General features: G+C 28.9%; 1 protein-coding gene across 4 annotated transcripts in view; it reads right to left on the bottom strand.

The window, feature by feature from the left end:
• The window catches only part of LOC108903663, a 68183-nt gene that overhangs the window by 28273 nt on the left and 18815 nt on the right, over positions 1 to 21095 (bottom strand). Inside the window, exons 1-2 of one of the 4 annotated variants that reach the window (XM_018705913.2) lie at positions 16903 to 17055; positions 4499 to 4630 (exon numbers count right to left, since the gene is read on the bottom strand). In XM_018705913.2, coding sequence (XP_018561429.1) covers positions 4499 to 4606 — 108 coding nt within the window. In that variant the 5' untranslated portion in view covers positions 4607 to 4630; positions 16903 to 17055. Of the gene's footprint in view, positions 1 to 4498; positions 4631 to 5258; positions 5464 to 16902; positions 17056 to 21095 lie in introns of those variants that run through there. The other 3 variants (XM_018705911.2, XM_018705912.2, XM_018705914.2) reach the window with 3 other exon arrangements.

Raw genomic sequence — 21095 nt, 5'->3', positions numbered from 1 at the left:
CTAGTTAACAACAATTCATTAGTTTCAAATCGGAACTACAGGAAGGTAAACAAGTTTCACTGCATTTTCTTATTTCATTGTTAAATCCTAGTTGTTCTAAATTCCAAAAGGTTCTCAAACTGAAAAATCTGCAAGAAATATCAAGGAAACAATATAATTTTTAACGTTACTGATATCAAATGAGATTTCAGTAATCACAGTTTATTTATCTAAGATTTAACAGCAGCAGGAAAAAACAAGACCTCATAGAAGTATTGATTTAAAATCAATGGATTTTAGTTAATTGCTACTTGTTATTGTTATATCTCATGAAATGAAATAATTTTTTTGCAGAATAATTCAATTGTCATATTTATTACCAACTCGAATATTCTGAAATATCTTTTACTGATCCTTTCTCGTGACTCAATCCTTCCTGTGCAAAAGAGAACAGCTTTTATCTTTACTTGGAAAATTATTTAGAACATTTTCCATAATTTTTATGTTATAATTCAGGTTTTAATGGCCTATACATATTTCTTTAGTTAAACATACAATATTCTCTTCTGGTTTAGTAAATATTCTAAATTAAGTATTATATGAATAACTTAATAAGATTAACGAACATAAAATGGTAGATATTATATTAAGCACGAAACGTACCATATTAACAAATAGCCTTATTATCTATCCACTTATTTCAATTCTGCGACAATAATGTTGCATAATGGCTAATAATAGATAGGCGCAAGTTGATTTTATTTAAATTATGTATACTTGTGGATATAATTTACTAATTGCTGATCCAATTTCTCAGTACATTATTAATATTCAAGGCTCGATAAACCTGAAATGCAATTGCAGTAGAATTAAGGCGACATTACCATAATATGTAGCGAACTGAAAAGTAGAGGAATGACAAAGAGAAAAATCATGTAAGATATTTCTCTTGTTAATAACAAAAACGTCACTATTCTAAAAGGTGACGGGTATCTTTTGTTTGTAACGTTTTAAAATGCAATGATTAAATGTATTTTGTGCTTAATTGAATTATAAAAATATTGACAATAATAAATTAATGTCGATGGCAATTATCTAAAGTTGAACAAAAGACAGTGTAACAACTACATTGTTCATATCTCTAAGAATTAGCAGTATATTTTAAGTAAACCTAACATATTTTCCTACTGTATAGGTGCAGAACATGATTTTAAGCAGAAAGTCCATATGATATGGGGCGTACACATTACGTCATATTTCGAAACAAATTTATAACAAAATAGTCCCATAATTATTTTGTAGAACAGCTAGAGTTATTTTGGATTAGACTAGAATTATTTTAGATTTATTCAATAGACTCTTTCAGTGTGACGTCACATATTTAGGCAACCCTCAACAAATTGTCATAGCTGAAATTGTACAGACCGAATCTGACCCTTGTGTACTATTTACATAGATATTATAAAAATGAAGAACTTCAAATTAATTTATTTTTCTCTTGTTTTGTTTAATTTTGTATTTTCTAGTTCTACTAAGTATTTTTATTGTTTTTCTTGGTGTTGTGCTGTGTCAGTGTGTTTATCGAGTGTTTTTTTTTTCAAGTGGTTTATTATAGACGTACTCTTAACCATAACCCAACTTTTCTTGAATGAGGTTACTTCGCGTACATGTAATTATCTTTAATGCGCATGCTCAGTAACATTGATATAATTTTAATTTATTAATTAGTATAAACGTCAATATTGTTATATAAATTTAAATATATAAATTCTATAATTCTTCTAGTTTGTCACTTGGGGTCTGAAACTTCTTAAATATTTCTAATATTTCCAGAATATCCCAATATTTAGTTATGTTATGACGAAGAAGACATTTTTTTGTACCTACGTAAAGTCGAAAATCGATCTAGTAAAAATACTGAGAAATTCTTCATGAGAATGTGTACTATGGGGGTTGCCTATTATTTGGTGTATGTGACGTTACTACTAAAAAAGTCTATTGTGTGTTAAAGCGTTTTTAGAAAATATTGTTTTTTTCTTTATATTAGAAATACCACTGATTTAATTTTCAAAATATTAACTGGCACTCAAATTTTGCGGTTTCAGTGGTACTGACTTCCTCGAATCTCTGCTACTGGTAAGTAAAATTTATTGAATTTTTACTTCTCAGATAAGGTTCAGGAAATGTAACATATTTGTCGGAATTGAAGCATTCTACTTTGGTTGGTATGAAGCTTTTTGTTTAAAATAATTTATTTTATTACCTGGTATCCCGATAGAAACTTATTAGCATGGTAATAAAATTTAACTTCCATTACATACAGTAATTGTCAAAGATACCAATTTGCCACTACTTTTACAATTAAAATTATGTTTTAACGGAGTCATATAACCTGTTATTTTGTTAATGGGTGCCTTGTAACACATACCAGAAAATTGCACTTAGTTTAATGTACGAAAGATGTTGTTTACATACAACAATAGTATTTCAAATGATATCTTGTATAAACATCTTAATAATAATGTTTAAAGGGGTGGCAATCTGTAATTACTTCTGGAAAATTTCTGGAAAACGTACCTTGACAGAAGTTAATACACAAATTAAAACTTATCAAAGTGAAGTCCTTGTACATTATAAAGTAAACCACAGTTTACTAAAAATATAATATGTATTCATCAAATGAATCATGCAACTATTTCAAACCACAACAAAGATTGACAAAATTGACCCTGAATGTTAATATTCTATTATTTACGCAAGTTTACATAACGACTAATAAGTATTATCATAACATAGCCTTCTTGAATAGCCATTTTAAATTATATTCGTATATCTAAAGTCTATAAACTTGTTCGTGCATAAACAAGAAAATATGGTAATGCGTCATTTAGAAAAATCAGGAGTTTTATGTATCAGAAAATATACATTTTGTTTTATTAGTCCATTTCAACCGCAAATGGTTAAACAATTAAACGGAACTGAAAAATATTATTGTCACGACATATAACAAAGAAATATTTTCATGTATGTTATAGAACTATTAAAAATTTAAAAAAAAGACAAGGTAAAATGGAACAAGTGAATGTATGCTTATGTAATGTTACAAAAATGTACAGTATTATACAGTAACTACTGTTAGTAACTATGGTTGAAACTTCAGTGGCTGAAAAAGTCATATGTGAATAATTACAGTAAAATGTATTTCCTGAACAAAACGTCAAATAAAAATAAACTATTAGATAATAAATTTATTTTTACTACTTTTTCATCCACGCTTAAATTTCTACAAACAAGTTAAATACACAACTTACAATAGATAGTAAGGTACACTTGTAAATATTTAACATATGCTATTGAGAAAGTCATACTTGTAAAATTTATTTTGTTTTAATGTTAAATGCAATGCTATATAGGGTGTTTCCGAAACAATTGCGTTCCTGGAGAAGGGTGATAGAGGGCACAAATATGAGCAACTTTTATTAAGCAATTGATGATATAAATGCTTCTGTTTTCGAGAAAATTAATTAAGAACATTTACCAATGTAAGCCAACCCTGTGCATCTTGTGCACGTGTGTTGTGTGTTGCAGTATTACTTATCTGGCGTATAAAATTAACAGTATCGTGTGGCGTGCAATGGTTTCATGTACAAAGGGTTCAGGCATTAAATAACAATGAATTTCGGCCCCGTGTGTGCAAGTAATTTGTTTATTCGTTTACTTCTTGTGTTACTTTTAAACAAGATTTGAATAAATGTCAGCATTTTCAAATACAAAATTTACACCTTCAAAACCTCCATCAGCGCCTTCGCACTGCGCGCGGCAGCTTCGATATCAAAGGTACAGCTGGCTGAGACACCAGGAACTGCTTTAAATTTGTTCAAGCCTTCATGTGAAAAAATTTTTCTCAATTTTAAACGTGATGCTTTATGATGGCTTAATAAAAGTTGTTTATTTTCGTGTCCTTTATCACTCTCTTCAAGGAACACACTTATTTCAGAAACACTGTATATACAAAGGTGAGTCAGATTTAACTGAAGGCACTTTCGAAAATAGAGTTTTTAACAATGTCCTTCTCCTCTTCATCATCCAAATATCTTCGACATACATAAGGCATGGGCAATAGCTGTAATTTTTTATTTTAATTTAATAAAGTTAATAAAAAAAAGTTTATTACGAATGAAAATGGTGCCAGATTTTTGTATTCTGTCACAGTTTCCCTGATTTTTTATTTTTCGTTACAGCACAAGACAAGCTCCTGTTTGAATCAATTTTTTTCTCGTGAACAGCGGAAAAATAATGTATCACTCAACGCCTAGAAGATGGAGAATTTTTAGAAAAATGTTGATATAAAAAGAACCTTATTTGTCCCATGTTAAATCTGACTTACCCTGTATATCTATTGATTCAAATTTATAGTATTTATTAATTCCATTATCTCACTAACAAAAAAGACAACCAAAATTAAATACAACCTTTCAGGCTTGCTGTCCTGAAAGTAAAACATAAATCAATCACTGACCTGGAGATTTGTTGAGGCACTCAAACTACCCCCTGCGGGGTAAAGGGGAGCTGAATGTACGAACACCAACGCACTCAAAAAACACGCGAAACTTACGTAGCACTTCATATTGACTAGAGTAGGTTAAAATTTCTGAAACAATAAAGTACAATTTAAATTTATATAAGTTACTCGAGTAAATTCTTCAAATTCCAACTTTCCCTCTTTAAGCCATGCCATCCTTAGTTTAATTTCAGTCTACTACTATTAATATTAAGGACACTATTTAGACAGGAAGCTATTAGTAGTTGCAATAAGCGTTAGTAAAGCATTACCTAAAAGAAGAGTGAAATTTAAGTGTTATTGAAGAAAAATTGGAGGTCGTAGATGTAATACATGCTATTACCAACAAAAAAACTAATTTCATATTTGCGAAATGGGTTTTGATGAATTTCTTACGCTGGAATGAAGTAGCTTGGAGAATTTTTCCTTTAAAAGAAAGCAAATAAATGTAGTGAACATTCATCCTGTGGACAATTTAGTTTCAGCGTTAATCAGTGACTTTCTCATAAATAAATAACAATAATATTCTTTAAATTAAAGGTTTGCAAATTAATTTACGTAATAATTACAGAAAAGGGTATAAAAACTTAGTTATCTTTGCTAGATTTGTAAATATAAAATTTCACCACCTTTATCCATTTTTTTAACGACAATATTACAAATAAATTCAACCATATGTCATTGCTAAACAACAATGCTACATCAAATGTAATCATACTTATGCTTTACTTAGTTTGGATTAGTCCTCAGATGTTTGTAAATACCTACACATACACAAACATTAAATTTATTATATATTATTGTTTTCTTTGCAGTGTTACACTTTTCAAACTGTCAAACTGTAAATGTTTTCAATGAATGATGTTAGATTCACTAGCACAGTATTGTTTTAGCACATTATTTGAGGTGCGGTTTAACAAACACATTCGTGTTATATAACTAGCAGTCTGCAACTAAATAAAAACTTCAGCGCTTCGGTTGAAGTTTAAAATAATTTACCAAAGAGTAGGGAAGAAGTTCTCATTGAACCAAGGACCTAGACCTACAAACTGTCTATACGGAGCCAACGATATTTAGGATTGCAAAAATTTTAAGCTTAATACGCTCTAGGATCTATGTCATCTCGGTTTATATTTTACGTAACAGATATGGACTAGACAATAAATATTGTGTAATGTAAGCGCATTTGTTAAGTGACTGTAACAAATTTGTATTACATAATGTGTAATCGCTCGAAAAAATATTTTAATTAATACCTTTGGTGGGCAATGTGAAAGACTTAATCAATTTTTTTTGCGTAATTTGATCAGAAAATTTTTTAATAAAGAATTGTGCGTTTGTTACAGAAATAATTTTTATTGATAAGGGCAATTGGGCAATCTGATCTAAAAACACAGATTTAATAAGGGTCCATGTGTACATTTACTTTTTCTTAACAATTAATTCGAAACATCGATTTATATAAGATCTTGATATTATATAGAAGCATATAGGGTGTATTTTAAGTCCATGTCATAAAATAAAAATATTCTTTAGGTCGTTTTAGACTCAAAAACTTTAATAAAGTATGAGTCCAAAATTACTGGTTTTCAAGATAAAGAGCGTTATATTTTTTGAAAATTTTCACATTTTTTCCAACTATCTCTGACGTTGATTGATGTAGATTGACTATCAAAGAGAATAATTCTTTATATTTCTATATAAATCTGCCAACTTTTAATGAAGATTCGAGCTTTGTTATTAAAACCCTTAAAAAAACTACGCCACTAGGTTTTAAGAAAAAAAGAATAGGCGCATTTAATTATCATATTTCTAATAAAAAATGTATCTGCATTTTCATTCTAACGTGCAGTGTTTCTGCAATTTCAGCCTGCAAGTGTTTCTGTTAATTTTAAAATAAGCTAGATTAGTAAAATATTCCAAAATTACCTAACAGTAACAGTACAAGTTAACAATATCTTAATTATTAGAAAAAAACAAAAAAATTTGTTTGTAGAAGATACTAAAAATGTCCACCATTGGCACACATGCGATGAACCTTCGCCACAACCACTGTTGCATATACTCGTATTTTCAAAAATTTCTGTCATTTATCTGACTTGCTGACATCCGTTTATGATTTGATGTCTTAAATTGGCCTCGTTTTTTTTAACTGTTTCATAAAGATATATTTGGGATGGCCCGATAAAGAGAAATCACGTTGATTTAAGTCAGGAGATCAAAATGTCTAAGATAGGGTCCATTTCGTTCAATCCATCGGTTGACAAAATTTTCATTCAACCAGTTACTGGCAACTGTATTAAAATGAGCTGGTGCTCCGTCGTGCATAAACACCATTCTCTGTCTGACTGCATTTAGAACATCTTCCAGGAATTCATTCATCTGATTTTGTAATTGTCTATAAGTATCGCCATTACGTCTTAATGTTAGAAAAGCGGGATCAATTAAGAATTTACCCACAATGCCTACTCAGATATACTGAAAACTGCAATCATTTGTAAACAATACCTGCCTTAAAAAGTAAGGATTTTGGTTTAAAATGTTTTGCATCTTTCGGCATAATTCTATTCGGCGAGGAAAATCATCAGAAAGAAGTATTTGTAACGTAGGGATATAGTAGTCGATTTTCCAAATCAGTGTATTAATCACTTGAAGATCACGTGCAATTTTTCTTGAGCTAGTTTGGCGATTATTTTCAATCTCTACTAATATAGTCTCTCAGTTCTAGTAATGAGATGCTCTACTTTGGCTGACGTGAATACGACCTATTTTCTGAGACTCCAATGAATTTCACTAAACATGCGTCTGGAACTCTTCGATTTGGAAATGTTTCTTGATATAAATTTTATCTATATCCATTTACTTTACCATAAATAAAATGCATATCTGGTACATATAAGTTTAAATTCTTGAAAGTTACAATGGGAACAAAAAAAAATAAATGGAACTGCTAAACTGAGTAATTACTCAGGTAAATAAATTTATCTACTTATCAATTTAATATCACTCTTTTCAAATAACTAGAACAGTTCACTATTCAAAAACCGTGAAATATCAGAAATTTACTTAAAAATGAAATATTAGTAAAAAAATTAAATATTCTATGAGGAAAATCCAAGAAATCTTTTTTATTAAAAATATGACAGGGGCGTAGTTTTTCTGAGAGAAGGCTCCTCCCAATCTCCACTACTAGTTGAGAGGTTTATATAGAAATATACTGAAGTATTCCCGTTAATTAGTTACATTATTTTCCTATTTTTCGTCAATCTACTTTAAACAACTTCAGAGATAATTGAAATAATACGAAACTTCTTAACACACGACATCTTTCTCTATATTATTCCCAAGAACTACAACTTTCTGAGAACGTATTTTTATCTAATCAGTCACTCATAAAAGCAAACAGAATTTGAAAGTCACCAAACAATTAATAAAAACTGGATTCTGTACTTATCAGATACAAGATCCTTATGAATTATGAATATGAAAATGGTATAACACAGTTTTGTGATGCTGGTCAACTGGTATATTTTTTATATACAAAAATCCTTGACTTGAGGATCTAGTTTTGAAATAGATTATACCAGGTTTTGTGTAATTATTATATAATTTATATTTAACATATTTAGTAATAATGTCATTATGCTGTTCAAATTTTTCATGTTAAATTGACCCAGACTTACATTAGTGAGTTGAAAATTAGTTAATTTCATAGCTCACAGTTATTTTATGTATTGGAAATTACGTATTACGAAACACAAAAGATAAATAAGTGCAACATAGATATTAACATTAACATAAGAATCCGTTTATATAAACTCAAATATACATTTAAATGTAAAAAGTATATTTAAATGTGGTTGACATATTTTAGAATTATACACCTGGACTGTTATGTGACAATAATTTTGTATTATATTTAATTTACAATAATTTTTATATGAGTACTATAATACAGCAAATAAGTAGTATAACTGTAATTAGTTAGAATAAGTTAATATATTCAGAATAACTAATAGGCAAGTATTTTATACAGGCATTTCTAAGCTAAATTAAAAATATGTTATTTTAGATAAAATAAAAATAGGGAAAATTTAGTAAATTTTTATAAATAGTGGTAGATTTGCCTACTGAAAATATCAGTTTTTTCTAACATAATAATATATCTATTTAAACAATTTTGAGTAATTTTAATCTAAATAAATAAATGATGTGCTTATAAATATAGCTTATGCAAACTAACTGCAGTTAAACTATTACGTTGTTCTTTGGTTATATAAAAAATGTTTTTATTTATTTTGCAATTTGTTAATAAATTTGATGCCGAAATACTAATGCTAGAATTAGCTTAAGAAATAAACAAATTAATATTACGGGTCTGTATCTAATATAGAAATTATTTCAAAATTGCCCATAAATTTCACAAGTATGGTGATACATAATTAGTTTATTATAACATATCAGTAGGATTATTTTTTCCCTCATTTACTTTTTCGGATAGATCTCAAACTCTTATGTAATAAAGATATCTCAAAAATGAATATCATAAAATCGAAATTAAAATAATAAATTATATAAAATGTAAATTTTTCAGGTCATTGAATAATGACAAAGTTGCTATAACTCTCTATATTATTTATATCACTATTATAACTTGAAGTTAGAGTAAACAAAAAAATGTTTTGTGTTAATAAAGGTACTATTAATAACTCTTGCCTAATCTAACAATTATCTCCTCTAACTCTAAATGACGTAAGCAGATAGAGATCAAACAAAAAAAAAACATTTATCCATTAATAATATACATGTTTGTTGAGTCATGTTTGAAATAAAAAACGTAATTAAATTTGACAGTATTAAAAAGAAAACAGTGTTCATAATAATTAACAGATATAAAGAAGAGATTGTAAAATTAAAATTTACATAAAAAGTGCTGATGTATTGAAGAGAATTTGTCATTATACTTTACAAAAAATAATTGATGGAATTTGCAGTATCAGAAACGACAGACAATAAAATTAGTTTTAAATTAATGTACCTGTCCAATAATCTACCTAACCTGACCTAACCTAACTATTTAATATATCTGATAATTAAATTATTAAAATAAAAATTAAAAAATATTTTATTCATTTTTAAAAGATTACTTTTTATTTGAAATTGGATTGTTTCAATTCATGTCCAAAGCAAACATAGAGTTCCAAAATTGTATTTTAAGATTTTGAGTTATTATGAAGTCACCACGAAGATGGTGCTGTTAAAAATTTGTGAGTTTGATTATTGATAGACGAAGGTAAACGTAAATTATAATTCATTCGCTGCTATCAACGAGTATCTCGAATTTACATTCAATACAACTTGCTTTCCCCTCTTTCCTGAACTCTTTATTTGATTTAAGTTCAAAAAAACTGAACAAATATTTTATCGTAAAGAAATATAAAATTCTATAGCACACCTTGAAACTATTGAATAAATGTGAAGAAAGTTATAAGAAAATTATTTCTCCTGTTAAATAGAATAACATAATTGATAACATTTACTTGGATATTAAAAAACTAAAATCATGATGACTAACTCATATTTCTTCATCTCACCTCAAAAACGATATTTTACTTTATTTCCAAATCCGATATTAATGTTACCCGTTACAATAAATTATGCCGAGCAGCTTTTGCTACCTTCCCATTAAGTATAACCTTCACTTTCTTCAAATAAGAGAGGAAAGAGCGGCATCTAGAAAGTGGACTAAATACCCGCTATGTTTTTGGTAATCGAAAGTGAAAATATTTGAGAGCAAGACGTCATTTTACATTCATAATAAAGTAATTAACATAGTCATGGTGTTTAAAATACAATTTATAATGTAATAAATATTAATTCCGCATGTTACTTTGACGTTAACGATGCCATTATAATGTAATAGTTAAAATACGTATATTCTGAAAAATGGAGGTAATTTGTGTAATATGACTTTTACATTGTTAGGTTTCACCTTGTTAGAGGATAATATTCTTTTATTTTTAAGCATACTTTATAGGTGTAACGTAATTCCTACTGATACTTGTAAACATTCAAACACATGTATTTTTTCTAGAAATTATGTAGGTATTTAGAAAAATATTTCATGTACTCCCATGCAGCTTGCAGTAGAGTTTAATTGTTTGTTTTAAATCTTTTATTCACATTTTGTTCCAAATTTCTATTTTTCTACTATGATCAAATACAAATTGTGGAATAAATATAAAAGAAATTATTATATTATTGTTATGGCACTTAGGCAATGTATTACGTTTATTGTTTACAAAAGCTTGAGGTTTGTTTTACAAAATGGCAAGTTACAAAATATATTTAAGAGATACTTCAAAGTGTTTCACTGATTTTCAGTTAAACGATTATTTTTTTTTTGTCTTTACTATTATAGTGAAGCTGTACCTATACTTGCTTTTGGTTCAGGAAAAAATATTTATATTACCTACATTTGTTTACTAAGTTTTGTACTGCAAAATAAATACAAGTATTTAAATTGAATAAGAAGAATGTAAAATTACAATATCCATAAAATTTGTGTAATATTGAGAATATTGTTTTAGAACAATTTTATTTGAATACATGTCTTGCTCTATTTGTAGGCTTTTCTGAAGTATTTGATATTAGATGTTACCATGAGTGAATTTGTACGAAAAATGGTATTGTACACTGCCTGCTGGCACCGACACAAGTGGCAGTAGAATTGGAAATCTCAGAAGAAATATAGGTACTGAACATTCACTTTCTTGCGACAGTTTTTTTGTAAAATTGGGAAACGAGTCAGAGATAGCGTGTGATTTAGCCATACGAGAAATGAAATGAAATGTCTTTTGAAAGTGTGACTAAATAAAAATTTATTTGATGATCATATGATTTTAAGTTTATTATCGGCCATGAAAGAGAAAGTAGAGGATTGCGTAACGACCGTTTATCGAAAGTATGCGTGGTGAAGAATAAAAACATTGCTCTAGAGTACATATTCCGTACGGTATTTATAAACGCGTTGGAAACTATACTCGAGTTCATGTGGAATATTGATATCAAAATTCTTGATTTCCGCAATGCAGATGGTTCAAAATCATTATATAAGAAGAAATAATAATCCGATATGACGAAAAATAATTTAAGGAATTGTAACATGACTAACAGGAAGTATAGACAACTAAGTAAAACAATGCTATTAAATAGTTATACCAAAAATTTTAGTCTTGACGTTTTGGAAGAAATTAAAGTGTTACTTGCCTTAGAAAAGCTGAATGAGGCATGTTTATCTATCGATAGAATCTTATTACTTAACTACAACTTACAGTTTGTATCTATTCCTAAATCCTTATTCAAGCAGAGTTGTAAAACTACTGATTTTTGTCATACATGGTGTAAGTTAAAAGAAATTTATTTTTATTCAAATATCTCCGAGTGTTTGTCGTTATCGATAAAATTTGTTCTAGTAATTTAACTGGCTAAAGGTAGAAATTCATTGAACTGCATGTACATCCTCCAACAGTGGCGGAAATACTAACAGACAATTACGATTTGTAAAAAAAATGTATTGTAATTTTTTGCTGAAAATACAGTGAAAACATTTTTTTAAGAGCTAATCTTTTCCCCATTTCCCAGGACATTAAAAGTTTCCATGCTAATTATTTTTTATCAACTTTTGATAATTACATTGCATTTAGAATCGTATTTAAAATAATATATTTATGTATATTTTTTGAGAAATGAATAATTCATTATTATTTTAGATTTATCCCTCTGTTTCCGAGTAAAATGGAGTGGCAACTTTTTTCTTAGTAATTGCATTAAGAATTAAATGAACTGTTTTATTTCCAAAGCATTTATTTGCGTTGCAATTTTATAAATTTCACAAAAAATATATCTTAATCTTTCCGAAACTAATTGACAGATTTATATACTAGTGCAGTTTATTTTTGGCATTTCCAATAAATTCACCCAAAGCCCAAGTTTCTCAAATATACATGTCAAACATATTAGAATTAGTGTGGCTTGTTTTTTTAATTTCTCTGTAAACACTTTGCACTTCGAAAATGAGTGACATTGCACAACTTATGACAGACTTAGAAAACATCCTACATACGAAACAAAAATTTACCCAATAACGGAATAATATAGCAAATATCTACCAAATGAAAATACCTATGACTTTGCAGTAGGTACATACATACATTTAACCGGATATGATCAAACTATATTTATACGTGGATTAAAAAAAAATCACCTGCGTACTATGTTAGTACGGTATTTACACTAAGGATTTTTAAAAATGTCTTAATATTAATATTTAATATACTAATTTAATAACTAACAGATTGTAAACAGATTCTATCACAGTTTATTCAGAAGTTATTTCAAAATTCAAAATTAAAATTATTTTTTTAAACAGTTCTGCAAAAAAGATAATACCTCCAAAATCAAAAACAACTTAGTAAAAAACACTTCTTCTGTATTTTGTTGCAATTCAACTATAACTGCGGGTAATATCAAGTTTGGTTTTGAACAAACTAATATTTTTTTTTAGTAACAAATGAATCAAATAGTTATTTCTTCAAAACCGTCTATAAAGTAGGTAGTAACACTACTTATAGTATATCAAATTTACATAATCCTAATACAATTACAGTTGATAATATGAAATATTAACAAACGATACGGAGATGCAAGGTTGTCCATAGAAAAATACCATTTTCTTAATTTTTGTGATATTGTTAACTAATTAGAGAGTTATTAAATATTTAATACAAGTAAAACAGCGAACGCAATACAATAAAGACAATTATGAAAATTTTAACTAAACGGAATATTTTGCCAATTGTCGTAAAGCAAATTGAGGCACCGGAAAACCAACTCATACGATTACCTTTTGCTCGAAAATCAAACAACTTGAACTTATGCGGAGGGGGCTAATGGCACGTTTGTCTGTATCCTGTTACAGAAAATTAATATTAATTAATTGATTATACTTCAAGGCTATCAACATGGACACACTTTTTACATGACCGTTCCGAGAAGGGCTTTGTGGTTGGAAATAGACTGCTTTTACTTCCATTCTTTTTCCACTAGTGCTCTATATAAAACAGCAAATACAGAGAAATAGTAGCTTATAGACTGGACACCGTTGAGCAATCGAAACGGAAAAAACGCTATACTAGTTATGGTCGTGTTGTAGCACTTGCTCAAAAATTGCTTTATTTCTAGGTTAACTGGCACCACTAGTATATTTTATCAAATCATAAATGGAACAGGTCTTTCTTTAAGTGATAATTCATTCCTACTGGTCACGTAGATGTTATATTTTAGTTTCAGTAGCTAATTACATAAAAATACAGTACTTTGGAAACTATTTCATTACACTACAAGATCTTATATGAAGAAATAGGAAAAGTTAATCAAAATAGAACAAAAGAAATGGATAACAATGTAAACGATTAAGAAAATATAATGACGGAAGTAAGATTTTTTATAGATTTCTTATATTTGAATATCAGATATTAAATATTTATTTATTTATTTACAATTCATGTCAATACACACCAGTGTTTACACACGTCAAAAGAAAAGGAAAAGAACATAACTAGTACGCTGAGATCACTTACTATATAAAAAATATACAAAGATAGGTAAAATCAATATGAAATAGTTACAGACTAACAATATCATTACAAATACTACAAACATACAAAACAATACATGTAGATAGGGTATAGATGATAAGAACAAACAAATAGTTAAAACTAACAAATTAAATATTGTGTAAGTCACTTGATAAAAACTGATTAAAGTCATAAAAAGCGTTTCTCAATAAATAACTCTTAATTCTTTTGTTAAAAGTATTTATATTTAAAATCCTTACATAGTCAGGGAGAGCATTAAAGAATTTTAAATCCCAATATCCTGTACCATTTCGTGTTCTAGTTAGTCTTAGGTGTTTATTTGAGAGGAAGTTCCTATTGCGGGTATTATAAGTGTGAATTTCATGATTACAGTTAAATGACTTTATATTGTTTCTAACATACATAATACAGTGAAATATATAGGTACATGGGAATGTGAGTATATTCAATTCAATAAACTGATTTCTGCAGTCATATCTATAGTTTAAGCCCGATATCACCCTGATAACCTTTCTATGTTGTGAAAACACTTGCCGGCTCGAGGGAGCGTGACCCCAAACAAGGATTGCATAAGACAAAACAGAGTGAATGAGAATATGATATACTGTTATTTAAATATTTCTGGATATGAGAGAGTACGGAGCAAATATAGATACTTTGATATTTTGCAACAAATATAATTGACATGCTGGTCCCATAACAATTTAGAGTCTAAGTATACTCCTAAGAATTTTACAAAATCTGGATTATTTAAATGTTCTCCACTTCGTAGGGTAAAAACCATAGTCACCGTTTTCGACTTGTTCAAACTCAAGTTATTAGAAGCAAACCAATCACTTGCCCTTGACTGAATTTGATGTGATTTTTCTGTTAATAAAACTAAGTCTTTATTTCTATAGGTTATATTAGTATCGTCAGCAAATAACACACTATTAATATTTCCATCTAAAGAAATTGGAAAGTCGTTTATGTAAATTAAAAATAGCAGAGGGCCCAATACTGAGCCCTGGGGCACACCATGAATAGTATTCTTTAAACCAGACTAAACACCGTTGTATTGAACATATTGAACTCTATCATTTAAATAGGATTCCACTAATTTTGTACTTTCTCCTGAGAAACCATAAAAATATAATTTATTTATAAGGATGTTATGCGACACACAATCGAATGCTTTTGTTAAGTCTAGAAATTGGGAAACAACAAACGCACCATCCTCAAAACCAATATTTATAATTGATGTTAAATAATCAATGGCCAAAGTAGTTGATAAGTTATTTCGAAAGCCATATTGATGACAGATAAAAAGTTTATTTGATTCAAAATAAATTACAATTTGGACATTCAATATATTCTCGAATATTTTAGCCAGCACAGGCACAACAGAAATAGGTCTGTAGTTCAATGGATCATTGATATTATCTGTTTTATGTATCGGGACGACTTTCGATATTTTAGGACTTTGTGGAAAAGTATTATCATTGATGGAATAATTAATTAGATAAGTGACAGGAATTAATATACTGCTAGTGATACCTTTCAGAATTTTGGATGACCAATTGTAAGCATCCATTGATATTTTGTTTTTTAGATTACCAACGACATTAGAAATTTCCCATGGAGAGACATTCGAAAAAGAAAATGTGTTTAAGGGTGCAAATTGTTGTAAATAAGTGTTAAAGTTTTTATTGTTGGATGGTAACCCGTTAATTATAATGTCATTTATAAAATAATCATTAAATAGAAATCAATTAACTAAAGCTAGACCATATGTCAAAAACGCGATACAGAATTCAATTTAAAAATGTTTTGGAATAATTCATATTCTGTATACGCAGTAAAAGTAATAATTTTTTGATGTCCTATTCATACGTTAGACTTTCTATATAACATTTATTTCTAAAACTATTTACCCTCTTCATTGCCATTAGCTGTAATATTAAATTATAATTCGTTCTTAAATATAAGTTTTTTTGTAATAAGACGTTAAAAAAACGGCGAAGGATATTATTTGAAAACTATATATGTACATTGACATATTTTACAATTAGTTGCGTTTGTTGAGAATATTACTAATTTATTATTATAAAAAAATAATTAACCTCAAGCAGAATAAATAACAATGAGTAATTGCTCAATTGTTTGTATACAAAAATAAATGAATAATTGATATTAGCTCGTGAAATTTTGTCATTGTGAATACCTACATACTTTATGGTAGATTAGTTGATGCGGAAGACTGATTTTCTTTTACATATTGGGAATTCCAACAGTTTTAATTGCATAGCTGTTTTAACCGTAACCTTAAACCTAAAAAAATTAACCTAGAAATGCCAGACGGGCTATTGAAAAATTATTTTAATTTATACAAGAAACATACTCCCTAATATTGAAAATTAATATTTAGTTCTAATATTGTTTTAGTCTCTAATTTCAAAGTTTATAGTATTAAAAGAATTTTATTTACTAATGTTATTCAAATGATTGCCAATTTGACAGCTGCTAGATCACGTTACAGCATTGTGTCCAAATTAGATATTTTCAATATATTAAATTAATCAGTATAAAATTTTTTTTATTTCAGTTTTATTATAACCAAAATGTCTAAATATTTTTATGTTTAAAAAAAATGTAAAGTATCTTTTGTATATCTAACTCTGCTTGTATAAAATTAATTTGAAAAATAAAGTTGAACCAACTTACAAATGAAGAAAATGTGCATAAAAATAAGCAAATGTGAGAAGTACTTGTGATATTGCTTGTATTTGTTCCTCCTATGATCTCCAAAATTCTAGATACACAAAACCATGGCAAAATTAAAACTACGACCACAAACAATACACCACAACTGCTTTAACTGAAACGAAAGTTACGAAACTATGCGTATACTAATTTAACATATGGTATAACATCTTACTGCTTATTTATAGTTTTTTCACGTACCCCTTTCAACTGACTGGGTCTGTATTTCACTAATACTGAGGCTAGTAGTACGTAATTTAATGTTAAATAGTTATTTTCATGCACCTTGCGATTATTTCAAGGCAATAATCAAATTCTTTGAATAGAATTAATTATAAATGGCTTGTGGCTTCTTTATGCATATTACATTACAGGCATCGTATTGCAATTAAGATGTAAGTAACTACACACGATTGAAATTAGACAATATAAAATCTTTACATTGACTTTTTTGTAGGGGCAATTGATTCTTGTTATTGTTATTTAAAATATTAATTATAAATTTATTCCATCAGTGAGTTTTTGCTAAGGGGGGACGTTTAGGTATATGCGCAATTTTTTTGTCCAGCATTTTAGAAAATCTCAAGCCAATTGGAATATCTCTTCACTGAAAAAAAGCAAATTTTTACCTCGTACGTATATCTTATGCTTCTTGAATTTTTGACGCGTGTTGAACATATAGAAAATAGCGTATGGCACTATAAACATAATCACATCCCGTAAAATGCTTTTAGGAAATTATTAACACATGCATTAAACACAATTATTGAGTATCTTTACAAATTTGCTGGACAAAACAGGAAAGATACATTTTCTGATGTGCACATGTTCTCCATGATCTTTCAACCCAACAACACGAATTACCTTCCTAAAGGATTTTGGTGCCCTGAGGTCCAAATTTCTCAATTGGCTCTGGTTTTCGAGATATCCTAATCTAAAAGTTCCAAAATCGTGATTTTTTTACATATTTGAGGTTATGTTTGAGCTGTTTGAGGTAATTTTTTGCTGAAACCGTTAATGAGGTCTTTAAAACGCACTTGTATTTATCCCTATATCATTTTGAGAAACCACATGTAGGTAAATTTAGTAGTTTGACTATTTCTCGATATTTAGAGTTTATGGCTTTGGAGTTTATGGGTTAAGGGTTTATGGGATTTTAGGTTTATGGTTTATGAGATCGGGACTGAGCGTATCAGCCTCTTTTGCGTGTAAATGTATTTCAAAATTGATATAATGCCTAAAATATCGGCCATATATCAAATTTTTAGTAATTCTTTTAAGTTTATTGCAAAATTTTACGTGATAGAGTAATTTGGAGTTCAGATTGTCTGACAATTTTTTAGGTAGTAACTAAATATTTATAGTTTGAACTTACATGGATAAATAACAGAAAATATACATATTCTACATTTTTTCGGGTATTAGCAATTAACAAAATTGTATTAGAATTATAAACAAAAATTGCTTTTCAAACATTTTCAGTCACAAACTGATATCAATATCAATAGTCTTGTCAAAAACATATACAGTAAGTCGAGAGAAGGCAATATGGTCGAAATAAGTTTCCCAGAGCTTACAGTTAAGGACATTCTCCTTTGTAAGTAAAATAATACTAGCTTGGCGGTTAATTGTAACGAGAAGTAATAAGCGAATTATAAAATTGCTGCAATTACCAAGTCTGCAAGTTATAAGAGACACGCGATTATAAAATTCGGTATCATTAGAACATTATGGTTGTTTATATGTTTATGTCACATAGAAGTAAATTGTCTATAATTTAGAAAGGAGATATGACAAACATACAGGGTGAAATTAAGCATTATTAACTTTATGCGAAAACAGATGAGGGACACCATGAAAATAGTATTTTGTTTTGTACCTAGCTGCATGCAGCAAGAACGCATTTTTGTGAAGTTTTTAACGTTCTATAACTATAGTGAGTCCAATTTGTTAAATTTTTTGGTACGCAAGAAATTGCGAGTTAAAAATTATTAAGTCCACCCCAAGAACAAAGTCTCTCTATATAAAAAAAACGGTGGCATATACATACATTATTTGTAGATAATCAGAAACTAGGATTTTCAATTCTCAATGTGATAAAAAATACAATTTAGTAAACGTTTAAATATGTTTAGCATTGACTATAGTTTCCAGTTAAACAGTTCAGTTTGACGATAACACATTTTGAGCAAATATCTCATGTTATAAAACATTTCTTTTAACTTTTTACATGTGTTGGAATTGTGGATACTGTCATAAAAGAGAAGATTTAAGAAAACTAGACTGTAAAACTATATCTATCTAGTGGAAGTCGAAAGGGATGAAGATTGGTATTGAAATTTCAGTACAGAATAAGTAACATGTTTTAGAGATGCCGAAAAAAAGGATCATGGAGGCAATAGTTATAGAAAGGGTATGTGCAAAACTATGAAAAGGAAGCAAGGGATAGACTAGAAAGTAGAGAAACAAAATAAAAATAAAAGCAACATTACAGACAAATTTCGAGAATATGCTTTCATTCATAAATATATAATAAACTTTAAGGTTACAGGTTGCATACAGTTTGTTAATCCCCGACGATTTTACACATCGAGCAAAATTGTTGCAAAATCGAAATGCACACTACAATTTTGCAACAATATTTCTACACGACTGACAAACGCGTCGAAGATGAACGAAGGGTACCAGTCTCTAGGTCAAGTAAAATAATTTCATATTAGGTTTATTTTTTTGTCCTATAGCGAATTAATCGATTCGTGACAATATTAGTCATCCAACATGACTTCCAAAATAAGAAAAGAACCATATGTTGCAACAGAACAATTATCCGAATTTTAAGTGAAGGTAACTGAAACCATAGCAAATTAATTAACATGTCTTAAGAGCGTGTAGCATCTTAGTTTTTTTTGTTAATATGACAAAATTTTATTTAAAGACAGAAGCGACCTGAGGTTTTACGTGTTGATAATTTGGATATGCTCTCATTTTTATTGCCTAATAAGGCCACGTCCTCAATAAGACGATAGGTCTGCTACTTTGAACCTAGACCTCTAATAACAGACATTTACACAACGTTTTCAAAATACAAAAGCGTGACAGCACGTTATGGAACAAAATAAAATACGCCCGAGGAGCTGATTTTTTTGTTTCCAGAAAAAGCACGATTTTAGGTTTTCATTCAATTTTTATTTCATTGTTTTTCCTTTGCTTTTCAAAGTATTCTTGGGGTTTCCTACATCAATTTCCTACTTTATGTCAACATTCATTGTGGTCCTAATTGTCCACCTACATTTTTAGGATATGTGTGTGTACAATATACATATACAGGGTGGTCCGAATTTTATGCAGGAAACTTCGAGGGCAGATAGATCTCTTTAAAATAGTAGGTGTTTGCCTTATAAACATAGGTCTGGAACGGCCTCGTTTTAGAGATACGGGGTGTTGAAGTTGTTAAAAAAATTGATTTTTTGTTTATATTTCCGGAATCCATTGACCGATTTCAATAAAATTCAGTACATATAATGTATGATAGTAGGCCTTATATTCTCTAAAATATAATCTCTAAAGGTTCATTTAATGGTGTACAACTGGAAGGGTCATTCCCTTTTTTATAAAAAAAACCTACGCCACTGGATTTTTTACAAGCTATTGTAACGGATTTATATTCTAATGCACAAAATACGTAAAAAAAGTAACTTGAATATTTTTCCTAAAGTTCACCGTTCTCAAGTTATTCACACCAATTCAATCCCCTTGTGGCAGACACTTCTAACAATAATCGGTATTACAAGAATATTTATGTTATGCTTAAAAGTAAGTGCAATTTGTGAGCACATCAACAAAATTCTTTATACTCATCGCTTTCATTTTTTTTTTATTAAAACAATATTTGGAAAATCACGACGAAGCAATGAAAGGTACAGAAATGAAATTTTAAAAGCATTTGATGACGATCTTCGGCTAAGTACACGAAGAACGTCTCGGCAACTTGGGATGAGTAAATCGAAAATTTGAAAAGTTCTACGTAAGGATGGCAGATGCAGAGATGCAGAGAGACGCCTGAATTTTTTTCAGTGGTTGTTTGAATTCTTACTACAAATACTTTGGACCGATGAGGCTACGTTCACAAGGTGAGAGGTAGTGAATTTTCACCA

Source organism: Anoplophora glabripennis, unplaced genomic scaffold (genome assembly GCF_000390285.2).
Source record: "Anoplophora glabripennis isolate ALB-LARVAE unplaced genomic scaffold, Agla_2.0 scaffold56, whole genome shotgun sequence".
Taxonomy (NCBI): domain Eukaryota; kingdom Metazoa; phylum Arthropoda; class Insecta; order Coleoptera; family Cerambycidae; genus Anoplophora; species Anoplophora glabripennis.
The sequence above is the reverse complement of the archived record's forward strand: the minus strand, read 5'-3'. Positions and strand labels throughout refer to the sequence as shown.